The sequence below is a fragment of the Littorina saxatilis genome, linkage group LG2, assembly GCF_037325665.1.
Source record: "Littorina saxatilis isolate snail1 linkage group LG2, US_GU_Lsax_2.0, whole genome shotgun sequence".
Classification (NCBI taxonomy): Eukaryota; Metazoa; Mollusca; class Gastropoda; order Littorinimorpha; family Littorinidae; genus Littorina; species Littorina saxatilis.
The window spans coordinates 92,363,036-92,376,766 of NC_090246.1; the positions used below are offsets into that span (position 1 = coordinate 92,363,036).

The following is a 13,731-nucleotide window of genomic DNA, read 5'->3' on the forward strand; positions in this document are numbered from 1 at the left end:
GACCCCGTTTTCTCACATTTTCTCTTCATAACGTCTGTAAATGTACCCCCATTTTAAGACTCCCTCCTTTTTAAGACCTGATTTTCTCAGATTTGTGAAGGTCTTAAAAGGGGGGTTCCACTGTACAGCTCAGCCTCAGACATCTGGAGTAAGCGACAGTTCATTTTGTATCTCTGTTTACATCAGGCTTTAGTTTTATCCACAACATAAACTTTCCACACTAAAAACGGATTAGAACAAAAAAATGCCTAACACCAAGAAGCGAGTGACTGTGGGTTTTGCATGCAGCGGTTTGACTAACAGTAACACTGTTTGCGGATTTAGTGTGACTCTTGCCTCAATTTATGCGCTAAGGTTACAACAGTTACTAAGGACTTACTGAACGTTCTTTCTTTCCTTTTCTCTGGCAAATAAACGTTAAAAAATATTCCAATCAAGTGTAACAAAACAATAAGAAATGCCTTCTTTTCACAACCCAACAAGTGCATCAGAATAAATAGCTGAACTTTAAAAATACACACAAGTTCAAAATTGACTTTTTCCTTCAGATATCACTGGTTTCCTCCACAGCCTTTGAGAGAGAGCACTATATTTAATATGTAATTTGGAGTCAGTTAAGTGGAAGTAAAACAGTAAACAGGACCTTTTCCCCATCCTCATTTGCTTGTGATCCATTACTTACTGTTCACAGACACTCAATAACTCAATAACTGTTCCTGTACTATTTATGACAGGTACTTGTTTTAAATGGTGATTTGTTCTCTTTTTAGCAACATTTTCTAAAGTATTCAGTAAATTCTGAACAAACGCTTTGATGGCGACAAAACCCCCCACAATAAACATAATCAGTTTCAGAGAAAGCAAAACTCATACCAACCTGTGGATCATACTTTTTGAAGCTGTCAAGGCCCAAACCTGCACAAAGTAAATTTTTGCTATTGATTAATATGTAATTCACAGGTGAACGCATTGGAAACAAAACAAAGTAATGTTACAACCACAAAAAGGAACAAACCGGCGAATGAGCTGTTCACAATAACTTCAAACGTTTATTCGTCCCACCGATTTTGAGGGTAGATGTCACTAATTTGACGCTTTCTCAGCCCTACTTTTGCTACCAGTACATAAAAGTAGTCTTCTTCTTCTTCTTCAGCGTTCCAGAATTTTCTGGTTACGTGTGAGCTCGTTTGCCCATTTGGGTTCCCCACACTATACTCTAGTATAGTCAGCTTCACTCCGCTTTCGTTGAGTAGGCATGCTGGGTATTTTCGTGTTTCCATAACCCACCGAACTCTGACATGGATCACAGGATCTTTTCCGTGCGCACCTGGTCTTGTGCTTGCGTGTACACACGAAGGGGGTTAAAGTCACTAGCAGGTCTGCACATAAGTTGACCTGGGAGACCGGAAAAATCTCCACTCTTAACCCACCAGGCGGCAGCGACCGGGATTCGAACTCACGACCTCCCGATTAGGAGGCCGACGTCTTACCACCACGCCACTGCGCCCGTCATAAAAGTAGTCCTTTGAAAGGTAACCGACATTGGTAGTGCCACACATGGGTGCATAGCATAGCCCTTTTTTTTTTTAAAACCACATTTCATTTTTCTTTCCAATTTATTTATCCGTAGGGGGATATGGTCTCTTCTAACAAAAAATAAACCTAAATTTCAGTTTTCACTGTGGCGTTATTCACCATGCTAAACCCCGCTTAGGTACTTCGCTGCTACTTCAAAGTAAATATTGTCTAAATATGGCATAGGCATACCTTCAGGCTGCTTTGTTCCTGGCGTGATTGATCTGACAAAGTCTTCGGGTGTCATGTAAATCTCCCCATCCTGAACGACCTTCAACGTGGCGAAATAACGGAAGATCTTGTCTGGGGTGGAGTAGGCACGGATTCGATCCTCATAACCGATGATCTGCACAACCATGTTTGAATTAAGAGCTTCACACGTGGTTTCTACATTTTTTGTTTTATGTACATATCAATAAACGTTCCTTTTTGTGCTTCAGGAAGTTTACAATATTATCGTGTGCAAAACTGATTGTTAGTTTTGAGGGTGACAGAAATCTGACAAAGAAACGCAACCAAGTTTTACACACACACACACATGCACATGGAACAAACACAACAAACAAAAGGTCAACTTGAAGTCAGGACACAGTCAGCAAATTAAAAAAATCATTTCTCAAAACTGTTGCATGGCAAAAGGGTTCCCCTACCAAAGTACTGGGGTAATATCAATTCTGATTTCAAAAGCCCAGACATTTGGTAGCAAACTGTAAAGAGGTGTATAATTTAACTGTTTCTTTATTGGACTACCGATCTTGATGTAGAGATTTAAGTCAACAACCAAGCAGCTCAGTTTCTTTTATTGTCTCATTACAGTTTGTATGGCCATCCACAACAAAGACCATAGTTTGATGTCCTTGTGAATGCTTCGTTTTGACTGATAAAATGTCCCATAAACTCACTTTTCTTGTTTTTCTTTTTTCTGTATTGGCTTCAATGACTTACCTTTCTGTCACGAAATCCAACTTTTTTCTTCCTTTTCTTGCCTTCCCCTTCTTCGGGCTCAGAGTCCTCGCTGGCAGCGTTCCCATCCTCAGACCCCACAGCTGAGGCAGCATCGACTTTCAATTTTTTTACAATCCAGTCCATTCTGTTAAGAAACACAACATAAATGTATGCTTGGAAGAATACAGTCAAGACTACAAAACCAGTAACTGTATTAAAGGCACTCAAGCATCATCATTACTGTCAAACTTTTAACGGCTGTAGATGTTTTTGCCAAGCAGTAGTCATCTCTTTCAACAGCTACATCTCTGAGGCAGTCTGCCATTCTCTTAAGAATGAATAATGACAATGAAAGAAAAAAAAAAAAAAAAAACAATCAGCAACAGGGATTTTAGAAACAAAATTCCATGACTTTTCCATGACTTTCCCTGAGCCTCAATAACATTTTCCATGACAAGATCCACAGGTCGCCATTTCCGAACACGCACACTTTTTACGTCTTGTCACTGCCAGTTTTGACACTGGCTTGCTTTGCACTGAATTTGAGTCAGTTTCTACGCAGTGTCTCTACAACAAGCAAGTCAAGCATTTGCTACGCAGTCAGATTATCGGTAATGTTTGCTGGTCCTGTCATTTCACTAAACTGGACCAGCCACTGTTTGTATCCATCTGCACTTTCATAAATTCTGTTTTGTAACCGTCACTGTGACTTGACGAACTGTCATTTTTATCACCGCGATACACAGTTCATTGCGAAGATCTTCCTCGGTAATTCATTCCAATTCCGCATACTTTTTGTTGTCAAGAAACAACTCGAAAGAAAGTTTCAAACTCATCATCCTCCATCTTGCTTGTCGAAGCGCTAAAGTACTTTATCGATGCAAAAACAAAAGCAGAAAACTTCGACGAAACCGACTCAAATGCAGCGCAGACGACACGACGAGATAACGGAAGGAAGTGAGCCTCGCTTTGGCTCAAGTGCCGTTAAAAATACCGTTATTCTCGTATGCAAATACGAACGAGAAGTTGGTCATACGAACAAGCCTTGTGCTGGCGACGCAAATCGCCGCTGGCTGGCAAAGGGGGGGCATGGCTGGGCGACGAAAATCGCCACTGGCGTGCTAAAGGTTAATTTTTTTTCTTCTTTCTTATTTCTTTTTTAAATTCCATGACTTTCCATGGCTTGAATTGAAATTCCATGACTTTCCAGGTCTGGAAAATTAAAAATCAAATTCCATGACTTTCCAGGTTTTCCATGATCTGTACGAACCCTGTAGCAAGTGCTTATAGTATAAGGCCACACAAAAAAAATAGTCTGTTTATGGTACGTGACAATGACGGTACTGTTAGTAGACAGAATATCGACAGCAACGGGACTTTCGTGGTCGAAAAATATAGCGAAAAGCCTTGTTTCTGCTTTGAAAACCTCGCTTACAAATGTGATGCATCTCGTCATTTTGGTCTAGACACGCTTTGTTTCTGCGTTCTCTGGCACTAAAGTAGAAGGAAACCAAAGTCTCGTTATCAGTGACTACAGGAACAACAAATCCGGGTCTACTGGGTTCGTAACGGTTGAGCAGATCGCGTGCAAGAAGACCTGGATGCTCTTTCCGTTCCCCTTTCAGCTAATGAGGTACCCATTTTGCGGCCAGCTTTTGAAGCGGAAGATCATCGAGTAGAATTCTCTGGACTGTTCCATATATATATGAAAGTTTAGGTTTTGCACTTTATACTTGCATGTACACGTGTTAATCGTAGTTCTTAAATTTTGACACAGCAGCTACATTATTCTCGTTTGAAGCACTCGTCGGAAGTTTTTTTGGCTTGTCAGAGTTATTCCCCTTTTCCCCAGTTTTGATTTCCCTTATCTTTTGTAAAATTGTAGAATATGGAACAGCTTTGATTCATGTAACGTTCTTCAGCTTTGTAGACATTTTCTTTGTACCATCACCCGGCTACACTCTTTCAAAGAAGTGAAGATTTTCATGGCGCTTGACAAAAGACCCCGTTTTGAAGCACAACCCAAAAATGACGTATTTTAAAACCTCGTCATTTATGACGTAGTAACCTAATGACGTCATCTTTTAGAAGTGTACTAGTTAAATGGTTGGCCTTTCAAATGATACATTGCTTTTTATGATCAGTGGCCTGAGACTTGTATAATCGCGGTTTGATCATTTTGTTTGGATCATACCTCGTATGGGATATGGAAGGCTAGCAACAAGTTAATAATTCGAAAATTTTTAATTAAATTTTCATTTGATTAATATACTTACCCGAGTCACATATTTAGCATTGACGCAGTCGAGATGCTAGGTAGACTGAAAAAACGCTATCCCGTCTATAGTATAAGGGAAGCAACCCAAGCAAAAAAGTAGCAAGCTTGCTACCCTGGGTTGCCTCCCGTAGCGTGCATCACGCCACAGCTCTCGTACCCAATACGAGACACCCTCATTCGACTTCTAGAATACAAAGAAACTAAAAGCGGGGAAGGTGGGAGGGAATTACCTATGTGACTCGGGTAAGTATATTAATCAAATGAAAATTTAATTAAAAATTTTCGATTAAATTACATATTCTTACTCCGAGTCACATATTTAGCAGATAACTCCAACAAGGTGGTGGGTAAGATCAAAAAGTTCAAACTCACTCTAAAGTTCTGGAGAGACAAAAGCCAGCTGCCGCCAAGGAAGGAATAGGCCGAGACCCATCCTGACAGAGGGCAGCAATGTCTGCAGAACCTGATAAGACAAAATCCTAGCGCCAGAAGCTGTGCGCAGGACATCATCCAAACCCCATAGGCAAAAAAGGCCAAGGAGGAGGCCCAGGCCCTGGAGATGGGCTCGGGCCGAGCCGAGGGAAAGATAGCATAAGCTATGACAAGGCGGAGGGCAAGAAAATCCCTTGCCAAGAAACTGGCCCACTGCCAAAAGTCAGGAAAGGATCCCGTGAGAAAGCAACCACTGACTCACTCTAAACCCTTGCCAGGAACTGGCCCACTGCCAAAGGACAGAAACGGACCGAGAACCACCCTGATTGACAGCCGAGATGCCTCTCAGGCAAGAAATGCGAAAGACGACCTCAGAGAGCCAGTAAGCTGTGCCCAGCACTTCTTCCAATCTTCTGAACCGTAAAACAGTCCGGAAAAGGACCCCAGTCTTGGATAAACCCGACCAAGTAGAGGGAAGGACAAGCTGCCCCCCCCCCCCCCCCCTTAAATGGAAGGAAATGCTAATGGCCTGGAAAAGATCCGTGCGTAAGGTTGCCGGCTAAGCCCTGAAAAGGACCGACCCTCACGGAGACCATAAGGCAACCATGCCAAAGTAAGAAAACTTTGGGATGGAGTGAGGCCCAAAAGGCCGTTGAGAGAACAGTCAGCTCCGGAAGAGTGACCAAACTCCAAACCGGAAAGAGAGAGACGCCTGAGTATCAAGTACCAGGGTCCAACTCAATGAGCAAAACTCAAGGGAGGCGGTCACCGGTCGTCCCCTGCCCATCCCTGCGAAAGCAGAGAGAGGGGTAAAAAAGGGGACGAAGCGACCTAAGGTAGTGCATAAGCACCGCAAATGCGGACTCGCAGAGCGAACCAGCCGTCAGCCTCCCGAGACCAGAGTTCTCAGTAATAGTCAAAGTTGCAAGTGAAAAAGGGGTGACCAGGCCGGAAGCCCACCCCAGCAGAAATCGTCCCAACTCACATCATGCAAGCATGATGGAGAAGAGGAAGAGACGAAATCCGCAGTCACAGGAACCAATTGCCAAAGTCGCAACACGACAGGCAGGAGACTATAACACAGGCTAAGGCCGAGAGCCTTGCTGCCCGTAGGCCGGCCATTGCACCAAAGTACTTAAAGTACACAGGCACAGTAAGAAACCAAAAGTTTCGGCCGCCGAAAAAGATGCTGGCCTAGAGGCCGGCACCGAGAAAACTGGAACATTAGCTAGACCTCTGCCCAAAAAGGGGAGGAGTAGCCAAAAAACCTGAGAAAAAGTGACAAGCCAAGAATGACTTCTCAAACATGCAATGCCCAGACAATGCACCCTCAGGAAAATCTGAATGTTACTTCCGAGGCCAACTCAAGTGAACCTTAAGTTTGGACGAAACACCAGAACGCGTCTGATCGCTAGAGAAAGACAAAGTCAGACTCGGCGAAAGACAAACCTGGACCGAGTCCAGAAGCTCGTGGCAAGAGAAAACGGGGAAGCCCAAAGGCAGAAACCCCCTTTTAAACGGAAATCGACCTCTCAGCACCCATACGCTGGGAAAGAGAAAGAATGTCGAAGCCCGAAGCCACAAGCACAAGGAAAGCAACAACCACCACCTCCAACGGATGAAATGGCTGTTGCTCCCGCCGAGGCTAACACCCCGAAGCCCTAAGGCCGGCTGTTGTTTCAAAAACCCAGCGTGCCTATGACGGCTGTGAAAGAAACAATCTCACCTGAGCTGAGGACGTAGGCCGCTTAGGCTGAGTCCGCTTAGGTATAGCCTGCTTAGGAGCGGCCTGCTTTTGCTGCTTTCAAATTGAAGCTCAAAAGAAGGGAACCGCTGTTCTCTGTTGGTCTCAATCCCCTGCTTCTGGCATGAGAGGCCAGGCTGCCGGAGAGAGACCGTCCACCAAGGATGACGAACTGAGAATGTTCCTTGTCGACTCCTCAGAAAACCGGGAGTGGGCAAGAAACAAGTCCCTTCCGCACGAGACCGCATGGGAATAGTGCAGAGAGGACAGCCTCATCTGTGCCTCGTTCACCCTTGTAAGTGTGGAGAGGAGTGAGACACTTCCTCCGCGTCCTGCCCTTTACTAAGGGGAAAGGGCGCCAAGGAATCTGCCAGAGCGCAAGGAAGCGCCCGCAGGAGAGCCTCGGAAATGGAACTGAGTTCCAAAAGTTGTCAGCCCCCTTCCTCAGAGAATAGGAGATTCTGCCCATAGAACGGCAGAACCGAATCCTTCCTCAACGGCTTCGTAAGAAGCGAAGAAGTTCCGGCGTGACCGGAAACGGTGCACGCGGACGGGGAAAGGCCAACAGGCGGCGACGAGACGACCTTGGCCAAGGCAACTTCCTCTGGTCCGCTAAGGGCACGAAGGAGGAAGCCTGCGCAGGAGCGGCAAGGTATTCCGATGCCAGCTCCGAAGCAGAACCCTGAGGAACCAGCAACGAAACCGACGCCGGAGGCCACCCCCTGTCGAAGAGGGGGGCTCGGCGAAAAGGCAAAAAGGCGAAAAGCTACTAAGGGCGATTCTTCAAACCAGAAGTAGCTGCTTCCTCTTTGCCAACCGAAGTCCTTCCTGTTGGCAATCGATTGTGCTCATTCCCTAACTGAGAGGAGGATGAGAGGGACCAAAAACCAAGGAAAGTGGGAGAGAGGAGCTAGCGGCCACCACCTGAGTGTGTGGATGCTGCTGTCCCAACAGAGGCAAGAAGCCTGTATGCCCATAGGGCAAGCCTTGTTCGAAATTCACCGGCGACCAAACGGAAGCAGCGGGAACTGAACCGGAAAATCCGGGAGGAGCCGGAAGTGCGGCAGCAACAGCAGCGCTATGCCAGAGCTGGTGCTGAGCCACCTACGAGCTGAAGCTCGGAACCCAAAGGTAGACCGTAGGCCAGAACCGGAAGTGACAGTAACCTGTGCACTACCCGCTTGACCTACCCTCCTGCCAAGGCCGGAAGCGAAGCTGCCGGAAATGGCTGCCGTGCAAAGGGCAAAGCTCAAACCGGAAAGGGCCATGGGCTGCCCACACACCGATGAACTAACATTTCCAGCCGGAGCCGGAAGAGAAGCTGTCGCGGACGACTGCTTACGTATAGCGCAGCTCAAGCCGGATGGGATCATTATTTGTCCACGTTCCAACGAGGCACTACTTCCGTGAACCGGAAGTGCCGCTGTCGCGTACGACTGCCGACGTAAGGCAAGGCTCAAACCAGACGTGACAGTAGCCTGTGCACTAGCCAGTGACCCTACACTTCCGGTCGGAACCGGAAGAACAGCTGTCGCGGGCGACCGCTGTCATAGGACAAGGCTCGAACCAGACGTGACAGTAGTCTGTGCACTAGCAAGTGAACCTCTACTTCCGGCCGGAGCTGGAAGCGGCTGCCGCGAACGACTGCTGACGTAAATTCGGAAGCTGGCCAGAGCCGCCGAAGGCAGCTGCTCCTCGTACACGGACCCGAAGTCCGAAACGCCACCTGAAGGGGACGGCTCATAGCCAAAAGAACCCGACAAATGACGCTGCGAGGGAAGGCCGTAAGCCGAACGCCCATCCTGTTGGCCATCGATGAAACTCTCACCCCTGACTAAGAGGAAGATGAGAGTCACCAACGACCGAAGGCAGCTGAAGAGAGGAGCTAGCGGCCACCACCGAAGTGGGTGGCTGCTGCTGTCCCAACAGAGGCAAAAAGCCTGTGTGCCCAGGAGAACCACCGTATTCGAAATTCACCGGCGACACAACGGAAGCAGCGGGAACCGAACCGGAAAAGCCGGGAGGAGCAGGGAGTGCAGACGCAACAGCAGAACTATGCCATAGCTGGTGCTGAGGAGTCTGCAAGCCACAACCCGGAAGCCCTAGGCCGGAACCGGAAGTGACAGATGACTGTGCACGACCCGTTTGACCTACATTTCCTGCCCAGGCAGGAAGAGCAGCTGCCGGAAACGGCTGCTGTAGCAGGGCAAGGCTCGAACCGGAAGGGACCATGGGCTGTCCGCGAACCAGTGAACCAACACTTCCGGCCGGAGCCGGAAGCGAAGCTGCCGCGGACGGCTGCTTACGTAATTCGTAGCTCAAACCGGCAGGGACCATGGTCTGTCCGCTGTCCAGTGAACCACTACTTCCGGCCGGAGCCGGAAGGGAAGCTGCCGCGGACGGCTGCTTACGTAACTCGTAGCTCAAACCGGCAGGGACCATGGTCTGTCCGCTGTCCAGTGAACCACTACTTCCGGCCGGAGCCGGAAGGGAAGCTGCCGCGGACGGCTGCTTACGTAATTCGTAGCTCAAACCGGCAGGGACCATGGTCTGTCCGCTGTCCAGTGAACCACTACTTCCGGCCGGAGCCGGAAGGGAAGCTGCCGCGGACGGCTGCTTACGTAATTCGTAGCTCAAACCGGCAGGGACCATGGTCTGTCCGCTGTCCAGTGAACCACTACTTCCGGCCGGAGCCGGAAGTGCAGCTGCCGCGGACGGCTGCTGCGAGCACATACCTTGTGACGACCGTATCCCAAAAGGGACCTGCTCAGGTGCACTCCCGCAAGCGGTAGCCACCGAGCGCCGGCCGAGAAGAGAAACGCCTCCCTGTTCACCGCCTCCAGCACCAACGCCGAAGCCAGCAGGCTGGACAGGTGATCCGGAAACAACAGGAACACAGGAAGCCAACGACCGAGGGTCGCACACCCCCGGGAGGGAGGCAGAGCTGGAAACAAGGTCCGTCCACGCCATCTCAATTTCTGGAAGCAAAGAGGACAAAAGGCTAGCCACAGACGTGGTAGCGGTAATGCCCGCCGCCCGCGAGCCAGACGAAGTTTCCTCCGGCGCCGAAATGGGCACCGAAAAAACGAAGTTAGTCTTCGGGTCAGAAACGTGAACCGTGGGGTTCCTAGCCGAAGAAGTAGAAGCCGAGGGCTTAGGTTTGCCAGGGCCTATGCCCTTACTCTCGGCCTTAGCTGCTCGCTTTTTCTCACTATCAGACATGCTGTCACGCGAGAAAACAAACTACTGAAAATACACAAGTCTCTAGGACGTTAAAACTTCAGCAGAATAAACTAGCACAAAGTACAAGTTACAAGCAGGTAAAAGTGCTACTGGTCGACGCTAAAAGTCCGAGCACGGACCCAAACTAACCAGCAAAATACACCACGTGTAAGCGAAAAATGGCGACCAAAATGGCGGCCACAGCAACAAACTACCGAGCAAAATTCACAAGTCCGCGGACGAGAAAATTCTCAGCAGAATGGCAAAGCAAACAACAACAAAATGGAACAATCTCACCGCTAGAAACAGCTATGAGCAGACGGGGAGCCGAGGCTGGTGGGTGTCAAGCAGACAGCAAACAACAGCCTAGGAGCGAAATCAAGCACGACCTGTCTCTCTGGCTGAAAGATGTCGAATGAGGGTGTCTCGTATTGGGTACGAGAGCTGTGGCGTGATGCACGCTACGGGAGGCAACCCAGGGTAGCAAGCTTGCTACTTTTTTGCTTGGGTTGCTTCCCTTATACTATAGACGGGATAGCGTTTTTTCAGTCTACCTAGCATCTCGACTGCGTCAATGCTAAATATGTGACTCGGAGTAAGAATATGTAATTTAATCTAAAGTTTCAAGGAACTGGCAGCTGACATTTATGAGCAAGAATTTATAAGTTTTTGCAGTGAACAATCCTGAAAAGATGTTTTTTTGCAAACACTCACCCATTGAAACCGACAAAAAAAGTGAGAAGGACGCAGAGAAATGTGCAGTAGAAGAATGACCACTTGGTAGGTGGCTTCTGCTTGTGCCCAAAATTGGAGTACGGAGACTTTCGGACGCCCAACACTGAAGATGTTTGCAAACTCCTCACTGCCAACGAAGCAAGAACTAGTCGCTGTCGGTGGGGCATCTGTTGAAGACTGCTGAATATCTGTAATTGCTGCTGAGTTGGAACAAAACTTGCATGGTGGGAAAGTGCGACAATCCGTGACTGTGAGTGCAAAGATGACTGTGATGACACGGACGGCGCAAAAGAAGAAAACAATGAGGCAAAAATGCGGCTGTGTTGCTGTATTAGCCAGCTGAGGCACTGTCGGCCTGATCCAGACAAAAGTCTCTCCATAATGATGTGATCCCAACCTGTAAAATCAGAACCAAGGATGAAACTTTTCTGATAAATATCAATTTTATGACAGACAATTAAAAAAATAAAACAAGTCAATAAAACGTGGTGAGGGCTTAATTTGATTTTGTTATCCTTCCTGTACAACTTTGAGTTTGAGCTACATGTACCATCATATATACAGGCAGTAAAATAATCAACTTGCATACCTTCATGATGCAGTGTTTTACGCATATCTTTTTTTGACGCTGTTTTCAGTGCAATTTTACGAAGGCCAAGACAGTTTTCATGAACGGTACAATGTATGTCCCATGCAGTCACCAATTTGACCAAACATACTTTAGATGAAAAACAGCGCAACTCGTTTCTTATTAATACTCCACAACTCAAGCAGCTCTGTTAAAAGTAACAATCCTATTCCCAATTTGCATGGATCGTCAATATGGTAATACAGAATTCCCACAAGTTCTAAGTTTTCCAAAGACATATCATACTTAAACTTTTTTAAAGCATTCTTTTTTTTTTAGAACAATTAGCGATATTCGTTAATTTTCCTTTCAAGATACTTTATCTTAAAAAAAGTGACCGAGCGCTCTCGTGTACATGTGCACTGAAGGGGAGGGGTGGGGTGCCAGTAGGGAAACCGTACTGAACTGGGACCTTGTTCTAAAAAGCCTTGAAAGAAAAGTCTTACCAATTTAATGTGTGGAGGTTTCAGCACATAATGTTTCTTTTAACAATCTTTATTTCAACACAGCAGTACATGTATTCTAAACGTTCAGCTACTGACTGCCTTCAAACGATGATCCAACAGTCACAGTGTCAGTGTCAGAAAAAGTATGTGAATAGCATGCAGGGTTGTCGTCAGACATCTATATATATGTACGACTTGTGTCTGTCTGTCTGTCTGTGCGCGATGCGCGGCCAAAGTTCTCGACGGATCTGCTTCAAATTTGGTGGGCTTATTCAGAGAAACCCCGGACACAACCTCATCGATGAGATATTTCAACACGTGCTCTCAGCGCGCAGCGCTGAACCGATTTTGGTTTTTCTGTTCATTTCACCATTCCCAGTAACTCTTTCTTATCTTCTCCAGTGTTTTGCGTTTATCTCCCTTCCTTCGTGTGGCGTCAATCCATATTCTCGTTACTACGTTACTATTTTTAGAAGGTCACTGCACGTTACTATTTTTAGAAGGTCTCCAGTGTTTTGCGCGTTTATCTTCTTTCCTTCGTGCGCCGGCAAAGCCGGCGTACACCCGGCACAGCCGGGTCCCAGGCGCAGCCTGGTATTCGGCTCTACTTCTTCCCGGCAAAGCCGGTACCCGGCGAAGCGGGTAATCATCTAGTATATATATACGGATTAAAAGGCTAATTTCCCATTCATATAGCCGCATGGCAGTCACTGAGTCAGATGTCCTGTCGTTTTAAACTGAGCGCGGTCATTCGACTCATTGTCCGATAAGAACTCCATTCCTTCGGACAGCGCAATATTCGTTAATTTTCCTTTCAAGTTACTTTATCTTTAAAAAGCGACCGAGCGCTCTCGTGTACATGTGCACTGAAGGGGAGGAGTGGGGTGTCAGTAGGGAAACAGTACTGATCCGGGACCTTGTTCTTTATTATTCATGGGCTGAAACTCCCACGTTCACTCATATGTTTAGGTTGCCAGGCGGATGGACCAGGATTTGAACTTCCCAACATGATTTGCAGCTGTTAAAGGTACACCTCTGAAACCTACATCTAGTACATGTGACAACATCGTCTTCACCTCACTTGTACAGGTTGTCGGGTTGTATTATAATGCACATTATCATGATTATGCCTTGGCAGATCTATTATAACTACCTCAAACTTGACTTATCTGATGAATATCATTCATTTATCAATAACACTTATCCAATTACAGTTCTTCACATTGGGTGATTTTCATTACAGAACACTTCAAAAGAATGCACAACCTCAGAAATCATTCTTGATCTGCAATGTTTTATCATTGAATTTGAACTTGATCATGAAATGGATGTTCTATTTAGACTATTATTGACCTGCAGATTCTAATTGCGCAGCTGCACCAGCACAGTCGCAACCGTGCATGGCTATTTTTTTTCAAGATTGAGAAGCAAAATTCAGTCAGGATTACCTTGCTCAAGTGCCAGAGATCATAAATGCACGAAGCATACTGAAATTATCGCTGTCAAGGGTCTGACCGTCCCCAAACAAGTCGATAAAGGGGAATAACTACTTTCTTTATTCCGGTTGTAGTAGACATTGGCTGATATATTTAGTTTATTGTTGTAGCAGCCAATCGCGCGTTTTGTACCAAACATGTTCTTGCAAATAGTCTGTCATGCGCGTTTCCATCTTCCGCCGTTTCAACCAATCATCTTGGCAGGCTAGGCTAAATTCCCGCCATTTGTA

At 46.8% G+C, this 13,731-nt stretch overlaps 1 protein-coding gene across 3 annotated transcripts in view; it reads right to left on the minus strand.

Moving 5' to 3' along the window:
- LOC138960174 (calcium uptake protein 1, mitochondrial-like) overlaps positions 1–13,576 on the minus strand; it is a 29,828-nt gene extending 16,252 nt beyond the window's left edge. The window contains exons 1-6 of one of the 3 annotated variants that reach the window (XM_070331943.1): positions 13,454–13,576; positions 10,911–11,328; positions 2,521–2,665; positions 1,768–1,921; positions 878–915; positions 380–403 (exon numbers count right to left, since the gene is read on the minus strand). In XM_070331943.1, the coding sequence (XP_070188044.1) occupies positions 380–403; positions 878–915; positions 1,768–1,921; positions 2,521–2,665; positions 10,911–11,311 (762 nt within the window). In that variant the 5' untranslated portion in view covers positions 11,312–11,328; positions 13,454–13,576. The remainder of the gene's footprint in view (positions 1–379; positions 404–877; positions 916–1,767; positions 1,922–2,520; positions 2,666–10,910; positions 11,329–13,453) is intronic. The other 2 variants (XM_070331945.1, XM_070331946.1) reach the window with 2 other exon arrangements.
- Between the last annotated feature and the right edge of the window lie 155 nt (positions 13,577–13,731).